Source organism: Cynocephalus volans, chromosome 17 (genome assembly GCF_027409185.1).
Source record: "Cynocephalus volans isolate mCynVol1 chromosome 17, mCynVol1.pri, whole genome shotgun sequence".
Taxonomy (NCBI): Eukaryota; Metazoa; Chordata; class Mammalia; order Dermoptera; family Cynocephalidae; genus Cynocephalus; species Cynocephalus volans.
In genome coordinates this window covers 25265890-25288739 of record NC_084476.1, presented here as the reverse complement: position 1 = coordinate 25288739, position 22850 = coordinate 25265890, and the positions used below count along the sequence as shown (strand labels likewise).

The 22850-nt window shown below is 36.4% G+C and overlaps 1 protein-coding gene across 4 annotated transcripts in view; it reads right to left on the bottom strand.

The window, feature by feature from the left end:
• ECPAS (Ecm29 proteasome adaptor and scaffold) overlaps positions 1-22850 on the bottom strand; it is a 105676-nt gene that overhangs the window by 67025 nt on the left and 15801 nt on the right. For all 4 annotated transcript variants that reach the window (XM_063081554.1, XM_063081556.1, XM_063081555.1 and 1 more), the window contains 6 exons: positions 13478-13608; positions 9966-10082; positions 8271-8389; positions 6636-6785; positions 3552-3720; positions 728-867 (listed from right to left, as the gene is read on the bottom strand). In XM_063081554.1, coding sequence (XP_062937624.1) covers positions 728-867; positions 3552-3720; positions 6636-6785; positions 8271-8389; positions 9966-10082; positions 13478-13608 — 826 coding nt within the window. The remainder of the gene's footprint in view (positions 1-727; positions 868-3551; positions 3721-6635; positions 6786-8270; positions 8390-9965; positions 10083-13477; positions 13609-22850) is intronic.

Sequence of the window (22850 nt, the reverse complement as noted above, 5' to 3'; positions counted from 1 at the left end):
AAGTAGTTTATGATTCATTACTTATAAACTGCTTTCTAAAATTAATTTACTTTGTAATGACAATCAATAGGGTACAAGAATAGCAGCTTCTACAGAAACATAAGTGGATTTATCAACTGCTACACAAAATTCTATTTACCATCGTAACAAATTGGTATCTCATCCAAACTGTTGTGATAATTTTACATGTTTGTTGTGAAAATTTTATCTTTCATTGATTTTATTTTTTAAGTTTCTTATGCAGAATGTTTTCTATGAGTCTATTTACTATTTGTATCTCTTCCTGTGTGAATTAGGATACATTCAGAGATTCTTTTCATGAGCCTGATTTTCACTGTATTAACCGTAATACATACATATTCTTTACTAAAAATAATCTCAAATGGTTTGAGGTAGAGGGAGAATCAAAAATGAATAACTTCTTGGATCTGACATTTTCCTTAACATCAATTCTTTATGTTTATTTACCTGGCCAAAAGTCTCATTTCTTGCAATGACATTCCTAACCTATTCCAACTTTAAATTGCATCTCCAAATAGTTTATATTCTTTGTCTCACACAGATTCTGGTCTTTAGCAAACATTACTTATTACAAACTAGGTATATTTCATCATCTCATAAGCTGAATGTCTCATTACATAAAATCCTAAAAGGACAAATATGTGCTGAGTAATCTTTCAGAAATCTAGCCCTTTCAATTTTGAAATCTTCATAGGGAAGTAGTCACCTTTGCTTGCTTTTCAATTCCAGGTCTGCTGCAGTTGCCACACTGTGGCGTGTGTCACTAGAAGCAATCACCAGGTGGAGAACAGCTTCGAGTTCAGGCACCTGTTCAGCTTCTATGAATTTCACTATGCCCAATTTGCACTGCAGATAAATGAAGGGAAGGAGAAAGAGCGGTCAGGAAAACAAAGAACACCCACTAACTGTCTTGTTTAACATATCAGTGTGGTCATAAACCAAGGATTAATAGTAACAATAGCAGCAGTTCCTACTTAGTATTACAATGTGCCAGGGACTATACTAAACCATAAATATTCATGATTCCATTTAACCCTCACATTCTAAAAGACAGGCATTACTACACCTATATTTCAGATGAGGAAACTGAGGCAAGGCTTAAGAGATTAATACACATAGTAAGTAATAAAGGCAGGATTCAAACCCAAGTCTCTCTGAGTCTAAAACTATTATAAAACACAGCCTACCTAAGAAGGTTAAACAGCTCTCTTGAGTGATAAAGCCTGAAGCCCAAATTTGGGGCCTCCTGATGAGAGGGTGGTAGTATATTAGGAATAAAATGTTCCATGGATTTTTATAACAGTCCAAAAAGATCTAAACAACTCAGATTCCACAAAGTTTCACTCTACTCTTAATACACTAATTCTTATCCTCTCTATTCTTAGATATTGAAAACAAAGTATATTATTTCAAATGTACCCTACTTAAAGCAAGTAAAATTCTAATCTAACTGTATTCAATCTAATTGACTGGCTGAAGTAAAAAACAGACTAAAGAGAGATTTTGTTTAGAACTTCATGCAGTGAGAAGGATCTATGAATTTCACTACAAATAACTCAATTTAGGATAAACACACCTGAAAAGTTAAACTTTATGCTCACCTTAAATATCTGTTACGTAATACTTCTTACATTTATGAATGAGAATTGATAAAGCTTACAATTATTAAATGAGAAAGGACGTAATTAAAAGAAGGTAAAACAGATCATAAAAAGGTCTGCCTTCCCTGTCCTGCTCAACAACTTGCTTGAAACAAGAGCTACAACAGAAAAGACTCAAACATTTATGTAAATCACAAAAAGAACAGTTATGGAAGTCAAGTACAAAAAGATATAAAGAAAAAATGTGTAAAGAAAACTGAAAATAATACAGACATCCATCAACAGGAGACTGGTTAAAAAATATTACATATAATTAAATTTTATACAAACATTAAAAAGGATGACTTTTTTTTAAAACTTGAAATACTATTAAAAAAATAAACTAAAAATGATGTATTATATGACATGAAAAATGTATTGGATAAAACTGTATTTGTGTACACACACACACACACACACACACACACACACACACACACACACACACACACACACACATATCTATGTCAAGCCATAGATGAATGACAAACTAGGATGGCAGGATTCCAGGTAATCATTATTTTCTCTTCATGCTATTCTAACCACTTGAATCTATACATTATCATTAACTTAATAATCAGAAAAAATAAAAACTATTTTATTTGGAAGAAAATACATAAAACAAAGGAGATATTTAAAAATTAGAGGAAAAGAGCTGGCATCTAGATTATGAAATTGACAAAACGTATACAGGGTCCTTATAATTTAGCAAATAATGACCAACATAAAATGACAAGAAACATGAAAAATTATTTTCCAGCACTTGCAGCCTTAGCCCTCAGACAGACCTAGGTTCAAAACCTGGTACTAGAAGTAAGACCTTGGTAAATCTTGAAACCTCAGTGCCTTTTAGAAAATGGAACTAACAATTTATATACCACATTGGGTTGCTGTGAGGATTAAATGAGATAATGTATTCAAAGAACTCAGTATAGTGCCTGTGACTTAAATTACACTCAATAAAGAGTAGCTTCTGTTACTATTTACCTTTCTTACATCACGGTTTAAAGAGAAAAAAAAAAAAGATCTATAAAACATGAAGTAAATCTAATCAATTATAACCCTCACTGAATAAACATTCTAGAAACCTGTGAGTGATAAGAATGCCCCACTTGCCGCTTTTTCCCTCTCCTGGGAACACTGTTTTGATCAATGGTCACTTACATTCCCAAAAAGAAAAGGATCAAATCATTTAGACTGCCATGGAGAGATAAAGGAAGGATTAGAAGACTAACCCATGTTGCTTGAATTCCAAAATAATTACATACTGATCTCATCTGTTCTTCCCTGAGGTGCCTGATGACACAGACACAGTGAGGCACCTTCTCTGTAGAGCACCAGTCATTTTTAAAAGCTGCTCAGAGAACATCTGTGTCCTGTTTAAATCCAGAATAAAAATCTTAATGCCAATTTTTAATTCCCAGGAAGAAATATAAAAGGGAGTCATGCTTTTCCCCACATTGTCACTTTGTGAAGTACGAGTATAGGGGTTCTTCACTTTACACAAAAGGTACAGCCCTAAAGAGTTGAATAATATAACTGTATTTTAACTGTTACCAAAGGAGCTAGATGATTATTAAGCCTATAATTAAAAAACTAAAAAATGACAGAAGTTAAATATACTCAAATTTATAAGTGGGTTATGCTTTATACTTGAAATACATAAGCAATATTAGAAAAACTAAAAAGTATTTCCCACTCCTCCCTTTCCCTAGGGCCTTAACAAATAATTGACACGATGAAGGAAACACATTACATCAATTGCTCCTTTCAAACATATTTCATTAGAGAGTCAGAATATGCTAGAATTATATTACACATGCTTTCACGGACTTCATAGGGGCAAGTACACAGGGTCAAGTATCATTATGAGCAAGCAAGGTGTGATACCTGTTCCAACTGTTCAGGTGTCCATGGGTTGTCACCAATAACTCGTTTAGCTGCATAAAAACTCATTCCTGGGGGAGGCTGTGGGATTCCAGAACCGCCCCCACTGTTTGAAGAAGAACCCTGTGCTGAAGATGAATTTTGGCGACTCTGGGATTCATTTAACACATATCTGGAAAGGAAATAAAACTTTAACCCTCTATAAAAACTCATGCATTTACACACATTAATCATATACCGTCCTCCTACCATATTTTTCTAGAAGAATAAACAATTAAAATTAAAATTTCACCATTAAGGAAAATTTTAAACGTATCTAAAAAAGGCACAGGGCTGGCCAGTTAGCTCACTCAGAGAGTGGTGCTGACAACACCAAGGCCAAGGGTTTGGATCTCTGTACCAGCCAACCATCAATAAACAAATTAATTAATTAAATTTAATTGAGTAAATGAATAAATTAATTTAGTATTTCACCTTCAGCAAATTAACCAGAGTCCATCACTCAACCTGGTTACAAATTAACTACAAGTTACCAATAATGAACATAAATATTTTGTTCATTCTCAATCTATAAACTATTGCTCTTCGAGCCACTATGGGCACACCTCCTTTTGAGTTTTTAGTTGACAAATACAGAAAAAGTTTTGTTGACTGGGGTTGTAAAGGGGATATTGCTCTATACCCAAAGCAGAGGGTATTCTTACAACCACTCTCATATCTACTAAGGAGTAATTCACTTTCAATTCCCTCTGAACTCTTTATATCCCTATATTAGAAAAGTCACTGAAGGCCGGCCCCGTGGCACACTCAGGAGAGTGCAGCCCTGGGAGGGCAGTGCTGCTCCCGCCGCGGGTTCGGATCCTGTATAGGACTGGCTGGTGCGCTCTCACCGGCTGAGCACGGTGTGGGCGACACCACGCCAAGGGTTACGATCCCCTTACCGGTCACGAAAAAGACAAAAAAAAAAAAAAAAAAGTGCAAAAGTTAAAAAAAAAAAAAAAAAAAAAAAAAAGAAAAGTCACTGAAACCTCCAAACCATCTACCACACAGGTACATAACACACCAAAAATGAAAAAAATCAAAAGGGCCCAAAAAGAAAAAGTCATAAAAGATAAGAATTAGCTTTTCTCATTATATGTTCAAGGACCTTTGCACCTCCCTGTTATTAATTTATGATCCCATTTCTTCTTTAGCTTCTACAGAGTAGATTAAGATCTCTGATAAATTCATTTTGATCTAATTAAACTGGCATTCCTCTCCAACAAAATGAAATTTTTGATATAAATATTAATTCAAGTCTCTTCAAACTCTAAAATTCTATGGTGATGACAACAAATTCCATTATCATACTGGATATTAAAATAAAATACCCATAAATAAAAGTTAAAGAAAACACTTAGAACCTGATAGCATAGCAAATTATTCTATATTACTTATATGTCATATTCGTTCAATTCCTAAATTCATCTATTTCTTTAAAAATCTGTGAGGGGAACCACTTTAATATTTTATATAAAAGAGGCAAGTCCTCATAAGAAAATGTGATAAGAAAAATGTGAGAAATCACTGGCTTGAGTACTACACACTACCATTATGTTCCTAAGTTAAATTTAGATTTCAAGGTTTATTTACCAAAGCCATCATCATCTGTCAATTCTGGCTGCTTCCTGATTTAACAAATACAAAAAAAGGTTATACAGCAATATTGATGAATGCATTAAGTATCTACCACTATGCAAAACATCATCCTAAGCACAAAACAGAGGAATATATGAAGGTCTAAGATTGAGTCTCTGCTACCTACAGCAAGCTGAGACAACAACACAACACATGTAACAGCATTTGCCATGTTACCGGATACAAAGAAACCACAGAAAAATAAGAAATATGACAGAGGTAGTAGAAGTGAACATGGAGTGTTTGAAGAACCAGAAAACCAAGGCAGGAGGAGAGCAAATTGAGGAAAGAAAACATACAGCATGAACTCTCTTATTTCTGGGTTGAGGGAAAGATGATATGGAGCCCCACACACCAAGCTTACTGTGTATGTATATATTTGTGATCAGGGAAGAAACATGATGAAAGCAGCATTTCAGAAAAACTTCTCCAGGAGCACAGCAAAATAAGTATGCTGAAGCAGATCACAACCTGGGCACTATACCAGTGACCAAAGATACATAAAACAAATTTTGACTACAAAGAGCTCACAATCTAGTGGGTGGATGAAAATGTCAACAATGCAGTAAAAACACAAAGTGGCCATATTGGTTGGGGTTTAGTGTTAATGAGGACATGAAAAACAGTGCAATCATATCTGCTATGGCAAGAAATTCATGTCAGAGACACAGAGCTAACATCCTAACCAGTTTGGGATGCTTTTTCAAAGCAGTTTTTGTTGCCGTTTTTTGTTGTTGTTTTCTTTCTTTCTGCATTCTTTTCTTTTTTGATAGGAAGCATTCTAAGCAGGGAGAACTGCCTTCTCTTGAAAAGTAAAAAGGCAAGGACACATAAGAGTGCATGAAATGCATAAGTGTATGTAACGACTGGAAGATGAGAACACAAGGACTTAAAGGAGTGACCTGGTAAGATCAGAGTTTTAAAAATCAGGAAACTCTATGCCAGTGTCGAGAGGTCTGAAGAAGAGTAGCTGATGAGAAAGAAGTTGTGACCAGAGATGAAAAGAGGCAAAACTAGAAGCCAGCAGCAGGAATGGCTTCAGGACATATCAAGGGGAAGAAACTGATAGTGCAGCAACAAGGAGAAAAGCTGGAGACAATTTATAAATGTATGCCTAGATGACTAAGAGAACCATCAAAGCATTGATAGTAATTTAAAAAGAAACTATTTTTACAGAGAAAGACTGATTTCAGCTTGGACAGGTTGAGTCTGAATTCACAACAGCAACTCGCTATCTATAAGACCAATGAACAATAGAGCTGTAGTTCAGAAGTTGGAGCTGCAGCAAAAAATCTGAGATCCATCCATTTACAAGTGAAAGAGTTGAACCGTTTAAAATGTACTTAACTTTACACAGTAAAAGTAGTCAAGAATGAGGTTGCTTTTTTTTGTTTTTACTTTTTAACTCACCCATAAGGCATCAGAAGGACATCAAGCATGAAGTCCAAAAGCAGCTGCACAGTCTTTGGTTTCTCAGCAAGATTAAAAGGAGAAGCTGATTTTGATGATTCAACAGGGTATTTCATGTGAAAAAGGGTTGGTATTAAAAGATGCATTAAGCTGAAAAAACAATTACATTTATTGCAACTACTTAAAAAATAAGGTGTTTATATATGCAACTAACAGACAAAACAAAAATCACATAACAAAAACTCACAGTTGTAACAAGAGCCATTCATTTTCAACACTACTGATTTATAAAGTCCTAATCTAGAGACTGGCCTAGATTTCTTTCTCATTTAAAGCTCAGTACACTGGGTGATAATTGGCATTTAGCCAATCTGGCTCATCACTAAAAACTTCTGGAAAAAATGTACATAATATGGGCTCAATGTTAATATCTGAAGTTACAAGAGATTTTATATTAAATCAGGTTAAAGTTCGACTTACAATATGTCTTTACAATAAAATTTTTCTTTTCCACAATTAATGAAGTTATTCTAAATCTAAAAAAATAAAAATCATACCAATATTTTAAATACAATATTAAAATTTCCACTGCATGAATTTAAGTACATAGTTTCAGTAATTCCTTCTCTCACTAACACTTTCTGATATTCTTAAAACATGCAAACAATCTTAAACAGTGCTTGTGATGTTTATTAAGCTTACTTATAAACATGTATTACAGTCTTTCTTTTAAAAATGAACAGGCTCTAAAAAGTGAACTAAAAACACTATCCAACTCCATCTTTCCTCCACAACTTCTGTACTCTTCCTTATGATTCCCACTACAACAGGGCTAAATACAGAACTTTTAGCTAAGCTTAGAAACAAATGATGTTACCTAAACCTCTCCAATCATCGTCCTCTTATTAATACAAATAAGTGCTCTGTTCCTTAAGAAAATTGCTTTGAAACTTTATTTCCTCCAAGATAGAAATGTTGTGATGAAAAGGATTTTTAACTCTAATTTTTACAATCACATAAAATTAACTGTTTCAAAATAATTGACAAAAAAAGTATTTCGATTTAGAAAAATGGTGTAAATTCTGCACACTTTTCAGTGTTTACATCAAGCAGTTTTATGATAGTATAATTGAAACAGTAACTTTAATGATATCATAGAAGTAGAGAGTAGAACAGTTTTTACTAGAGGCTGGAAGAGAGGGGAAAAGAGAGAGGTTGGTTAACAGATACAAAATACAGCCAGATAAGAGAAGTAAGTTCTAGTGTTTTGTAGCACTGCAGGGTGACTACAGTGAACAATAATTTTTTGCATAACTTCAAATAGCTGTAAAAGAGTTGAATGTTCCCAACACAGAGAAATGACAATTACTGGAAGTGATGGGTATGTAAATTACCCTGATTTGTATACATGTATCCAAATATCACATTGTATCCCATAAATATGTACAATTATTACGTGTCAAAAAATAAATAAAAAATAAAAAGAACAGTAACTTTGAGGTACCACAGAAAATTCAATTATTTGTCAGCTAAAAGAGCTAAAGCTTTCTCATTTGTCCAAATGTGTGAACCTATATTTGAAAGGCAGTTGTTGACTCTTGCAGGTGAGAAATAAGATAACTGAGGAAACCATACCTATCCTGCTGTGGCTGAGGCTTCCCTTCCATGGCAGTAAGAAGCGTAGGGGCAAGTTCACATTGTTTTTCCACTGGTAGGCGAGGATAGCCCATCTTAACATAAATTATAGTAAAATTCTAATGCAATGAGAAAAAAGCAAGTGAGTGTGAAGGAAATACTCTGATTTCAACAAAAACATATGGCTGACAACTTGGGGAGTTATGGTTATAACAAAGAAATCACAAACATGAATCACCCTCTTTCCATGTGTTCATTACAGCTTGACCAACTACTAATATCTCAGAGGAAGAATTCCAGTCCAACTTATTCAAGATACTTGCTTTAAAGTGGACTTCATGTGAGCAAACATGACCTCATCTAAAGGATTCATATACACAATTACTTATCACTGAGAAGAAACAATCACATAACCTATCTAAACCTACATACTACACGTTAACATCAGATCTCCCAGTTTGTTGCATTAATCCTTACATGCTAGGAGATCATGTGTTAAGAAATCCTAGGCTGCCACTTCCCAACTGGTCAGTCACTAAAACACCCTTTTTATACTGCAGCACTCTGTGGTTCCTCACTCCAATAACTCACCACTGGATGATGAACCAAGGAAAGCTCAATGCTGTGGGTGTGCTGGCATCACAGAAATCCATATGAATGCCACATTTTAAGAAAACCCATAAATGCATATCTGGATTTACACATAAGATAAAGATTTGTTTTTCTGAAGGATTCTCCACTAAAGTGAACAAACTTCATAAGATTATTCCTTTAAACACATTCTACTTGGCATTTTTACTGGCACACAGTGTTTCCATTTGCTTAAAGAAAATAACGTTTATAATGGAGCTGTATATCCAGAATAGGAACAGACAAAGTGTCTGGACAAGGAAGTGACTCCAAAAGGTTTGTGACTCAAGATGTTAGACAAGATTCAGCAGATTGTGCCTCAATGCTAAGAACTACAAGGACCAGGAAAAGAACATCACCTATGATCCCACAGCATTACCATTTTTTAGATGTAATTTTCATGAAGACAACAATTTAATATGTCTTACCAGCCTCAAATTTACTCCACTTTTAAAAAGGAAAACTTTCTGAATATACACATCAGAAACACAGCAGTTTTTCTTTTTTTGTTTTGTTTTGTTGTTTTTCGTTTTGGTAGCTGGCCAGCTGACACAGGGACCTGAACCTTAAGCCCTGGTGTTATCAGCGCTACACTCTAACCAAATGAACTAACCAGCCAGCCCCAGAAGTTTTTCTTATTCAAGACTTCATATTCTCCTCTTGATATTTTACTCCTTTTTTTTCCTATTACCTCCCTTTATTCATGCCTATGCTATATAACCCTTCTCTTCTCTCTATTCAGACTTGTCTCATATAATCTCTTACTAAAAATCAAATCAATTCTTTTATATACCAACATACCTGTTGGTCATTTCACCAACATTTCTTTGCCCAGTGTAAATGGCCATTCATTATCCTGTTCCTACCATTTCCTTTAAAGTAGTATTTCCTCTGGATCAGTACTCAGTGGAAAAACGGTGTGTCTTTTAAAGAAAAACTTCTCATGTTTCATTTAGAAGTGGTCTAAGGTGAAATTCTAAGTTTGTCAACACATTGATTACATCTGATAAATGTTATGGGAAAAAACTTACTAGAAGTCAGAAAATATTCCAAGATAACACTCACTGTGACAAAGGAAACTGCAGCAGGGTCCTGATACTGAACCAACAGTGTCTCTACTGGGAGTTGTATCTTGGGGCGGCTTTTTATACGTTTATTCAGATGGACCAGCAGTTCCATTACCTAAAATGCAAAGAGATAGGAACTGAAGTTATCGATCACATCTTTAAAACAAATTCAATTCTCAGATATTACTTATATTAGTAAATAGTACCTACTTTGTTCTTCTAAAGGACATAAATTGATAACCCAGAAAAGGAGAATACAAAATATCAGAGTCTTGTTCCAAAATGCTATCCCCCAAGAATCCATGCACCAGGGTTTTACTAGTAAATTTATTTGTAGTTAATCCTTTAGTTAACCAAAGCTGAGATCCAAGTTGGGCCTAACTAAAGCACAGTCCCCCAGAAAACCTGAGAACGAATGATTGCAAAACACCATGAATACTACAAGAAGAGAACTGTACGTGATACTATGGGTTTCCAGAAGAGAAAGCATCTGCCAGATCAAGGAGGACTTCAGGGAGAAAATGACAGGCGCACTGAGTCCTGAACACCATACAAATTACGAGCAGAGAATCAGTTATAAGAAAGTATAGGAATACAAGAGAACATGCACACTGCATCTGACTGAAGCCCAGAGTGGTAAGAGTTCATAAAAAGCAGGGTCCAGATTATAAAAGGATTCTAGAAAAATGCTGAGGCATTTTTACTTTATTCTGAAGATTATCTGATACTACTAAGAAATTTAAGAAGGAAATAACAAGCTGCTGCTGCTTTAAGTGGGAAAAGAGAACAGAAATAGGTATTAAGTCAACAGTTCCTGTGGGTAGAAAGGAAGGTATAGAGGCTTATTATATCAAATGGCTTCAATCTTACTACAACGGAGAGATTATCTAAGAGAGGAGAAGTAAGAACTTGAGCATTAAGAATTAAAGTTTTTTTGTTTTTTTGTTTTTTTACAAAGCCTCACCTAACAAAAGCTCAAGAGTTTAAGATAACTATTCTGGAGGGCCAGGTCTACACTGTTCTCCATCATTTCTGAAATGTGTGCTCTAGCCCTAAAGACAGCTGACACAAGAGTTTCAAGGAATCTAAAGCAATAATGAAACAGGTGAATCATGTTTAAAAATAAAAGCAAATCTATAATCAATGTTTGCTAAATGAAAGATAAAAATAGTAATAAAATAGCTAACATTTATCAAGTAGTTTCTATGTGCTGTGTGCTTGTACATAGTAGCACTTTGCATTCCTTATTGATTCTCACAGCCACCACTGAGGTGGTGTCATCATTCCCATTTTACAGATGAGGAAGCAGAGGCTTCAGGGAAGTGAAGTAACTTGTCCAAGGACACTAAGCCAGCAAGTGACATAGACAAGATATGACTCCAGGGCTGGCCAGTTAGCTCAGTAGGTTAGAGCACGGAGTTAAAACCAAGTGTGAGGGTTCGGATACCTGTGCCAGCCAGCCACCAAAAAAAACAAAAAACAAAAAAAAGAGATGAACTCCGGGCCCTCCCTCTTTTCTTTAATTAGTCTTCCCTATGGTCCAAAAGAAACCATTTTTTTTTAACCTTTTCAAACAATGATAGTTGAGCTCAAGTTAGCTAAAGTGTTTGTCAGTGTGAGACATGATACAAGAACCTAGAAACTTGCGTTACCATCCATACTTCGTCTAAACTTCCTTCCTGATCCAGATCTGTGATACAGCTAGACAGGAGAAAAGTATCAGGAGGAACCAGGCTAAAGGAAAAGCCCTCTTCTTACATTCTAATGTAGGCTGATTCCTAGGACTCTATGGAAAATAATTATTGATGGTGATAGACTATCATGCACATAATTACATGCTTCCTTCTTTATGATAAATTTATTTTTAATTCCTCCTAACACTCTTCTTCTCATGCACTAAGAGCATTACTGTGGCCTTCTTTAATTCACTGTGGACATCATACTCTTTCCAAGCTCAGAACCCCTGCACAGGGGTTTCCCTGTGATGGTCTCCCCATCTCTCACCTGGCTACTTCCTGCACACCACACAGGCCTCCCTTACGCCCCACACTCAGTCTAAATCAAGTCCCCAGATATACTATTTCACGGAATCCTTTCCTTTTCCATCTTAGCAAGTATCACAAATTATAATTATGTACTTATTTGACTGATTAACACCAGTCTCCCCAACTACATGTTTTTTCATTCACCAACATATCCCAACACCTGGCATATAGAAGGCATTCAGTAAACATTTGCTAAATGATAATGAGACTGATAAAGCTAAGTAAACAGAAATCAATTCATGAAGGGCCTTTTAGAACTTGCTATCATGTGGATAACCGAAGGCCATAGAAAGGTTTTAAATAGGAGAGTGACATGATCAAACACACATCTATCTCAGCAAAGAAGGATTAACAGCAAGCATGTCAAGTATATGACAAGAATGCCCATTCCTTTCTGCAAACATAACAGACATTCTTACAGATACTCTTTCCACACTGAACCCAAATCTGGCCTCAGAATCCCTCTAAGGGCAGACTTCCAGGAAGTCACTGCCAATCAATCAGAACAGTCCAAGAGATGAAACTTGACAATAGCTCAAAGACCAGAAGGTCTATTATAAATACACTGGAAGAATAACAATCTATTTTACAAATCAATGGGGAAAATGTTCCATGTAGAACAGTTAGGTTAAAAAAGAAAATTTGGTGATCTGACCATCATACATCATATACAACTATTCAAAGTCAACTCTATATCCCACATATATATATAGGAAATTATCTTTAAGAAAAAAATAAAAGGAAGAAAAGAAAAGAAAATTTGGAGTGTTTTTTGTTTTTTGAGTTTTTTTTAATGGCAGGCTGGTATGGGGATCTGAAACCTTGACCACCTTGGTGTTACAAGGTTGTGCTCTAACCAACTAAGCTAACTGGCCAGCCCGCAAAAAGAAAATATTGACAGGACAGTTATGCAACCTTTTATAACAATACCTTGCAGAATCCTACAACAGGAGCTATACAACAATATTTTTCTTTAAAAAAATTTACTTTACTTACTTTTAATTAATATTATATTCACTGTTGGACAATGATTAAAGAATATTTTTGCCCCATTACCACCTGACATTCATACTGGAATCAGGGGCATGGATTTTAGATCAAGCCTACAACATATTCCAGAATAATTATCTCAGTTCTATTATCTGGCACTGCCAAGTGTACAGTTGGTACTAAATGCAGCTGTGCTGAGCATATAAAAGCTACTTTTAAATCATGAAAGCTAGTTCTAGACTCTATCGTGAAAGGCCATAATTAGGATCATGAACCCAGATTTCAACAATGGAAACAGAAAACTACTTCATAATATGTATCCATTCATACACTATTTAATTTCCCTAACTGCCCCAATATGCTTACCTTTGGGGGGGGGGGGAGCAGCTGGCCAATACAGGAATCGAACCCTGGACCTTGGTGTTATCAGTACTACATTCCAAACAACTGAGCTGACCAGCCAGCCTATGCTTACCTTTTTGCGTACTCCTTCTTGGGTGCTGGACAGTTTGAGCAAAACAGGAGGAAGGAACTTAGATATAATATTCTGTAGTTGTTCATCTGTTTCAGCATGGCCAAGTCGTAAAAAGACCCGTTCAAGCTGATCTATAATATAAGAAGAAAAAAGAGAACTTAGCAAATAAACACAACTGAGACTAATTATTTTTACAGCTTAATCCTTTTTTCTGTACTGCAGATCCTTCGGTCAGAAGTTTAACCATAGCTAGCCCTGTACAGAGATGATTTTGACAGAGCTATGAAATAACACTAAAAAGGTTAACTGTACTATCTTACACCTGTCCTGGTCACTTAACCTCTAGAAGGGAGGAAAACAAAGCCAAGAATAACAAAATTTTCTCCTACATACAAAGTTATTAAGTTTTTCTAAAGGACTTGAATGCTGGAAAGAATATAAGATTTTGAAAGAAACTTCTAGAACTAGCTAGTAGAGCAAGACAGAAGAACTTTAACCAGATGCCTGGGACAACGTATCTTTGGTGAAACCATCTTACTGATGAAGTTTCTCCAAAGACAAAATCACTGCCCATTACTATGTTGGGGTTACCTAACAAGAAAATGAGAGAAAGTTTCCCCCAAGAAAGCCACTGTGAGAGAAACATGTTAAAAGATACCATAAGAGGGCCAGCCCGTGGCTCACTTGGGAGAGTGTGGTGCTGATAACACCAAGGCCACGGGTTCGGATCCTATATAGGGATGGCCGGTTGGCTCACTGGCTGAGCGTGGTGCTGACAACACCAAGCCAAGGGTTGAGATCCCCTTACCGGTCATCTTTTTTAAAAAAAAAAAAAAAAAAAAGAAAGATACCATAAGGATGCTCTCAGTAAAACCCAGACTTTGATAAACTATAGAGCAAACAACCCTGCTTCTTCAGCCAATACATTGCAGCAGCAGGGGAAAGGTGGGGATAAGAGGGGAAACTACAGGCAGCTGCCAAAAAAAAAAAAAGAGGTGAACTACATAAATGACTAGATATTTAAGAAATAATTGCCAATTTTTTAGGTGCTATAATGGTATTATAGTTGTTTGTTTTTTAAAGGTTCTTACAAAAATTACCGATGGCAATTAGGGAGTCTTCTGGGGGCTAGAAATGTTCTATATCTCAAGCCGGGTGATGGTTACACAGATGTATACATTTATAAAATTCCATCAAGCTCCACACTTTCATAATTTCTACTGTATCTACTATACCTCGATTTAAAAATATAAGGAATCCTTATTTTTTAGAGATAAAAACTAAGGCTGGCCAGTTAGAGCAGTCAGTTAGAGCAGGGTGTGATAACAAGGTCAAGGGTTCAAATCCCCATACCAGCCACCCAGCTCCTCCAAAAAAAAAAAGATAAATATTGAAATATTTGCAGGTGAAATAATACAGTTACTGGGATTTACTTTAAACAATGAAGGGAGAGACAATGCAGAGGGGTCATATAAGTGAAACCAAGATTGGCTACTATTTGATAATTATTCAAGTTTCATAAAAGATACTGAGAATTGCTTCTGTGTTTGCCTGAAATTTCCCATAATAATTTTCTAAAAGAAGGAAGATAGATAGATAGATAGACAGACAGATCAATTGATCCTGAGAGGGCCAGAAGAAACAACACCCTGATAGCAATAAGCAACAAGCACACTCACCACCCAGAACTGATCATATTTTTAAATACCATCCTCCAGTAAAAGGAATCAGGCTCCTTGGAAAAATGGGTGATTCTAGGGCTTTGGGCAGGGAAAAAACAAGATGAGCCTGAAACACCCTATAGTGCCAGAAAGGAAATGGGACATAGCACATGTCCAAGGGATACAGAAACCAACCTGAAAGAGCTAATGGCCAAAGCTGAAACAACTGGAGAAATGAAATAAATAACATAGTACAAGATTATAAATAAAAGTATAAATTTACATGAACCCATAGTGATATAAATAAATGACTGAATGATTTAAAAAACTGAGAAGAGAAAAAATCTCTCTTATAGAAGAATTAAAAATATATGTGGACACTTCCCACTACAGGAGGTGAAGCTTAATTCTTGCCTCCTTCCTACCCTTGAAGGTAGACTATATTTAGTGACTGCTTCCAAAGAACTGAATACAGAAAAGGGAAAATGTCAACTTTACAGTTCAGAAAACTGAAAACCCAGTGAAGAAGGTTAATATCAGTGATGTCACGTGGGTAATCATGTACCTCTGATATGACATAACAAGAAAGGCATTTCATCTCTCTGATATTCGTTACAAAAACCCATTACCCCAGTCTAATCATGAGTATAAAAACAACAGAAAAACCCAAATTGGGAGACATTCTGTAGGACACCTGGCCAATACTCCTCAAGACTTTCAAGATCATGAAAAACAAGAAAAGACTAGGAAACTGTCCCAGACCAGAGGAAGCTGGGATACATGACCACTCAATGGTGCCTTGGATAGAATCCTGGGGAAAAAAGAGGACCATTAAGGGAAAAACTGGTGAAATCCAAATCAAGTCTCAAATTTTGTTTTAAAATTTCATAATAAAGGAAGAAAAGAACAAGAAAGGAAGGCAGGAAAGGCAAGCAGGTTGTCTCTGAGATTACCAGACCAATGTTTCTATTTGACAAATACTGAATGTTGCTGTGAAAGGAGTTCTCAGGAACAGTGAATTCAACCCACAGTATTTGTGGAAGTTTCAGGTAAGGAGCACCTATCTGCCCAGTGCCTTACAGACCATAGGCAGTGAAAACTGCCTACAAATTTGAGCTACAAGAACTGTAGAAGAATTGTTCTGTGGACAACGGCAGAAAGCTAAATTTTTCATAACACACTGACCTAGAGAATCTGTGCCAAAGCTTAAAAAAAAGAGAGAGAGAGAGAGAAATGTCTGGTCCCTTTCATTTTTCATACAATCATTTGGGTGCTTCCTATGAAACCCCACTATCGTACCTAACACTTTCTACTCTCCCTCATGAGAAAGGAAAATACATCTTAAACATAATAAAATTATTTATGGTAGAAATGTGGGAATAGGAAGAAAAGGCACCAAACATCACATGTACTTCAGCCCTCTGAAGCAGGTTGAGCACACCTGAAGAAGTTAAAGCCTACATCCTCTAAGGAGGATCAGTGCAATGCTGTTAGGTCATCTTTAGAGACACATTTATACTTAAATAAAAGATACATGTTCAAACTTCATAAAAAGGAAGAAATGTCAATATGTACATATATACCCAATGACTACATTTTTCAACCTGTCAAAGTTAGCAAAATAAAGAGCAAAGACTTAGCACTAGTATGGTCCCTGAATCCCGTTTTCAGAAACACAGAATACAAACACTGTCCTTTACCCTTAGCCCTGGAAACACAGCCTTGTGAAAGTAACAAACAAAATTAGGCAAAGGACCACAAAAGGGTCTATTCAAAAACAAGAAGGACGGAACCAAAAGTTCTGAAAATTCAAAAGGAATCTAAAATTCAAGTCTACGTTTCCTAAGGACTCAACTGAAGAAGATGTAGGATCTGAGATTTTCCAAGTCATCAGAGAAGGACAAATATTACCTCAGAGTAAGAGGCAAGTTCCATCCTCCCTGCAATTTTGATGTTATTTATCTATGCAAACTCTTATCAAGCTAATTTCACTTAGGAGAAAATTAGAGACATTACCATACCCTGTTAATCACTGTTAAATGTGGGGAATATGTTCTATACTATTATTTCTTCCTATTCCTACAGTAACATTATTTAACACCAAAACTGGAATATGACACATACTATTTTACAGTTTGCCTTTTCTTTTCTTTTCTTTTCTTTTAATTAACACAAATCCTTTATCTGAAACCCTTAGAATATGCCTCAGAACTTTTCAGATTTTAGAAAGTTATAATAGTGTTATGATATATATTTCAAATAGCCCCTTAGTCTATGAAGTAGTATAACTTAACTATTTGTGTTATTACCAGCATTATACTACTACAAACAACGCTCCAAAAAACATCCTTATCCATATGCATCTGTGTGCTTGTATGGGTTTCTGTAAGCTAAAACCCTAGAAATGGAACTGAGTCGAAGGGTAGGAAGTGTCATCAAGTTTAACAGATTTTGTAAAAATGCCCTTCAGAAAGGCTATGCTAACCTATGCCACCAGCAGGAAATGTAATATCAATTTCCCTATACCCTCTCCTACACTGAGTAATCAATCTTACTGAGACTGTAATTCATCAATCTTAGCTGATATGATAGATGAAAAGGATCACACTGTTGTTTCATTTTTTATCTATTTTTTCTTGAGGTAAAGTACCCTTTTCAGATATTTAGAGGTCACTTGAAATATCTTCGTCAGCAAATTACATTATTCTTTTTACTTGCTGATTTGTAACAGCTTTTATATATTGGGGGGAAAAATCTCCCCCTTTTCTCATGTATGTTACAAATAGCTTTTTCTAGTCTGTCTTCTGACTCTATAACACTTTTTTTCTTTTCCATATTTAAGTTTTTCAAATGTACTTAAATTTACCATTCCTTCCCTTTATGGCTTCTGAGAGTTTCTAGACATGCTTAGAAATGCCTTTTTCACTGCAAGATTATTAAAAATATTGCATTGTGCAGAAAAGAATTAACATGGCAGACCTGAGATTGCTACTTGTAGAAAGGCCTACTTGCCGAGGCTGGCCCTTTGCTGGCATCTGAAAACTTCAACTTCAGGAGGGTTCCCACCACACCCAGAATGGGTAAGTGTGGCTCATGGTGCCTAAACTGTTTGGACAAACAATATGGTTTATGCTGAATGCCAGCTTTCCTTCTGGGAGAAATTTTGGTACACCTTAAGCAGAAGGTACCAACATGACCAGCCCCAAATAAAAACCTTAGGCACTGAGTCTCTAATAAGCATCCCTAATAGACATTTCATACATTTCATACATTTTACATGTGTTGTCACAACACATTGCTACAGGAACTAAGCATATCCTGTGTGACTTCACTGGGAGGACTCTTAGAAGCTTGCACCTGATTTCCTCCAGACTTTACCAATATGCCTTTTCCCTTTGGCGATTTTGCTATAAATCTTAGCCAGGAGTACAAATATATGCTGACTCCTCCTAGAGAACTGCTGAACCTGGGGTTGGTCTTGGAGACCCCTGACACATATATCTATCTGTTTTACTAGTACATTTATAATTTTACTTTCTGCATTCAAGTCTTTGATCCATCTGGAATTTTCTTTTGGTAAATGTAAGGATGTAGGAAACAGTCTTCCGTCAGGTTTTTAAATCTTTTTCATTGTGAAATAAAACACAGAGAAAAACATAAAAAATATAAGTGCACAGTTTAATGAATTATTATAAACATTCATGTAACTACTATCCAAGTCAAGAAAAAAAAATTATTTTGAAACCCGCATAAAGAAAGATTGGTACTGGACTTACAGAGTTAGAAAGGACCGAAAGATTAATATAAAAAAAGTACAGTGAGTTTTAAGGATTCACCTAAGGTCACAGAGGTAATTAGCAGCAGAGTAAGAACTAGAATGGAGTCTTCTGACCTTCAGTCTAAAAATCCTTGCCTACACCATTCAACTGCCTACAGCAATGAGCCTATTTTCTATAAACCACTTATACTATACACCCATACAACACCTTTTATACAGGGAGTTCTGTTTGAGAGAATGTCCAAAGGTTCCTAAGAATGTGTCTCATTCAGGCAGTACTTATTACAAAATGGAAAAATACACAATTTCAAAGGTCGGAAAACAACACTAGAGAAAGCTCACTACTATGTGTAAGAAGCTAACACTAAATGGGACAAACTGCAAAACTTCCTCCTCCTCCTCCCTGCTCATCTAAATTCTCTCCTCCTTCAAGGTCCAGCATGCTCCTACTTTCACAATGAAGCACTTACTCCCCTATCTAGGTCACTCATTCACTCACTGAGTACTTATTGAAACTCTACTATGTGCCAGAGGTTGGTGGCCATGGGTATAAAGAGTGAAGAAGGAAGAGGCATGGATGTTGTATAGGTTTACCTCACATGTATATGATAACTGCACATAAAAAGAAAATAACAGAAGGCCTGGGACACATTGCTCGAGAACAACAGCATCGAAGGATAGAGGAAGGAGAGTCTGAAAAAGGGAATGATAGGAAACAAACAAAAATAGGGAAGAAAACTGAGTGTGGGGTCAGAAGAATTAAGGCAAGAAAGATTTTCCAAGGAGATGACAATCATTTCAAATTATGCAAAGAGATCATGCAAGATAAGAACTGAAAAGAATCCAGTGCTTTTAGCAATAGAGATTTCATACCTGACCTTGGCTAAAGCAGTTTCAATGAAGTGGCAAAGGCAAAAGTAAACTATATAAGGTAGAGGAATGAGTGGAAGTCTAAAAAGGATGTGGAGAATATGGTAAATGCTACGGGCTGAATGAGTCCCCCAAAGTTCCATGTACTAGAAACTTAATCTCCACTGTGACAGTGTTAAGAAGGTGGGAAATCCTATTATGGTAACTGAAAAATAGGGCCTTTAAGAGGAGATTAGATTGTGAGGACTGTACCCTTGTGAATGCACTGATCCACTCATGGAGTAATGGGCATGGTTCTGATGGCTTTATAAGGAAAGTGCGTGAGAAGCTTGGTTCTCTCTTGCTCAAGCCATTTGTCATCACATGCCACCTGCTGTTGCTGTAGAGCCACCAGCCCCCATAGTATTTACACCAGTTCCTAATGACTAAAAAAACACAAACATATATGAGAGTACTTCAAAAAGTTCATGGAAAGATTTGTATTAACTTTTAATTTAATTTTTCCATGAACTTTCTGAAGTACCCTCATACAACCAAAGTTTTCCAAATCTTCAGTTACAAATATAATTTAGGTAAATATCCTTTATTTCATATCAACCAATTAAGGAGAATTTCTGTCAAAGGAAGCATCTAGATTTTGTGTGTGCATATACATACACACATGGAAAACACATTAAAAAATTATAAAATGTTGATCCCCATACCAGCCAACTGCCAAAAAAAAATTATATATATGTAAAAAATTATAAAATACCTCCTTTACATATATTATGGGAGCAATTTTAAATGGGCACTTATTCATTTAATTATTAATTCATTTAGTTCATAATTATTATTAATATAACCATGTGAAAGCCCAACTAATGGGCCGGCCCGTGGCTCACTTGGGAGAGTGTGGTGCTGATAACACCAAGGCCACGGGTTCGGATCCCATATAGGGATGGCCGGTTAGCTCACTGGCTGAGCATGGTGCTGACAACACCAAGTCAAGGGTTAAGATCCCCTTACCGGTCATCTTTTTAAAAAAAAAAAAAAAAAAAAGCCCAACTAATGATTCTCTTGAGGGTCTATAATGAAGCCAATGGACCCATATTTTCATGTCAGACACGAGTTACTGGTTTTAATTAAACTAAACCTTTCTAAGGTTATTTTCCTCATCTATAAAGAACAACACAAGATTGCTCCACAAGGATGTTGTGAGGGTGAAATGTGCATGTGAAAAATATATTATATACAGTTCTCATATTATATGTGTAGTTTTCATATTATTATGTAATAAAGAATTTGGTTGACTTTTGTCGCTGTTCCAAGGAGGTAACCTCTAAACCCTTGGAATTTCCCCAGTGAGGCGAGTACCTTTGTTGTTCATGGTGGGCCCCTCTAACCACACCTGACAGCTTAGGCTAAGAAGGTAACTCACAAAACCACCATAAGATTAGAGGGTTGCAGCCCCAGGCTAGATGATAAGGGATTGGCTAGAAATTGGGTCACAGGGGCAACGATTCAATCAATCATGCCTGGTCAATAGAAACCATAGACACCAAAGCTCTGGTGAGCCTCCCTAATCAGCAATACTCTGTGCATATCGTCACATACTGATATGCTTGGAGAGCAACTTGGGACAACAGAAGCTTTGCATCTGCTACACTCCCAGACATTGCCCTACATATCTCTGAGCCCTTTGGATGGTCTTAACTTGTATCCTTTTGCTATAAAACTGTAATTATAAGTATAGGGCTTGCATGAGTTCTGAGTCATTCTGGCAAATTACTTAACCTGAGGGAGTCAGATGGGAACCCCCAAATTTGCAGCCAGATGGTCAGAAGTGAGGGTGGCCCTGGGATTACCTGAACGTGTGGGCAGTGTATGAAGTGAGCACAGTCTTGTGGAGGACTATACCTTTAATCCGTTAGGTTTGGCTAATGCCAAGTAATAAATGGAGAATAGTAACAACATTCGTGGATTTCTCTATCAGTCAGGATGAGTTATTCTGTGATAACATCAAAATCTCCATGGCTTAAAAAAAAAAGTTCTCAGCTGAGCCCGTGGCGCACTCGGTAGAGTGCTGCGCTGGGAGCGCGGCGACGCTCCCGCCGCGGGTTCGGATCCCATATAGGAATGACCGGTGCACTCACTGGCTGAGTGCCGGTCACGAAAAAACGACAAAAAAAAAAAAAAAAAAAAAAAAAAGTTCTAACTTACACTACTCATCAATCACAGGTGAGGAGGAGGGCTCTGCTCACTGCAGTCGAGTTGACAGAGACAACACCATCTTGAACACTGCTGGCTGGTGCCACACCCCAATCCTTCTGCTCAACTCACCAGCAAAACAAATTGCATGTCCCCTACCCTTTCCCTGACCAAAAAGACACCAGACAGAAAATTATATTTTTAAATAAAATCCTGATGTTAACAAGATAGAATTTTGTGCCCAGAAAACAGAAAACATCTGCTAAACAGCACTAATGCCCACAAACTCAATAATGCAAAGACAGCAAGCCCCCCACAACCAAATATTCTCTACAGGCAACAGAGTTCTTCGTGAACGTCAAAATTCATATGGAATATGAATGGAACTGAATATGGAATAGCAAAAAGCCAAGAATAACCTTGATAATTTTCAACAAAAAGGAGGTAGGAGTGGCCCTACCAGATTTCAAGACTTTTTATAAAGCTATAGTAATTAAGATTGTGTGAAGTAAAAGTACACAAATAAATCAATAGATTAAAACAGAGAACACGGTGTCAAATAAAACTAGAGGAGGTCATTGTTATGGACTAAGTTCCTGCACTGGGCCCCAAAGAACCAGACTAAAAAATCAAAATGGAGTCATCCCTGCTAAGGTCCACTTAGATTGTGCTCTGACCTGAGAAATCAGTAGAAAGAGATTAACAGCCAATTTCCCAAACGGGCTACTTTAAATATTCACTAGGTATGATAATGAAGTTCCCTGGGCTTTAATCCTTACACAAGAATAACCTGACGATAACTAGTCAGTTATTTTTCCATTGTTCTGTCTTCCTGTCCCCACCATACAAGGAAAATAACTTTGAAATGACCAAT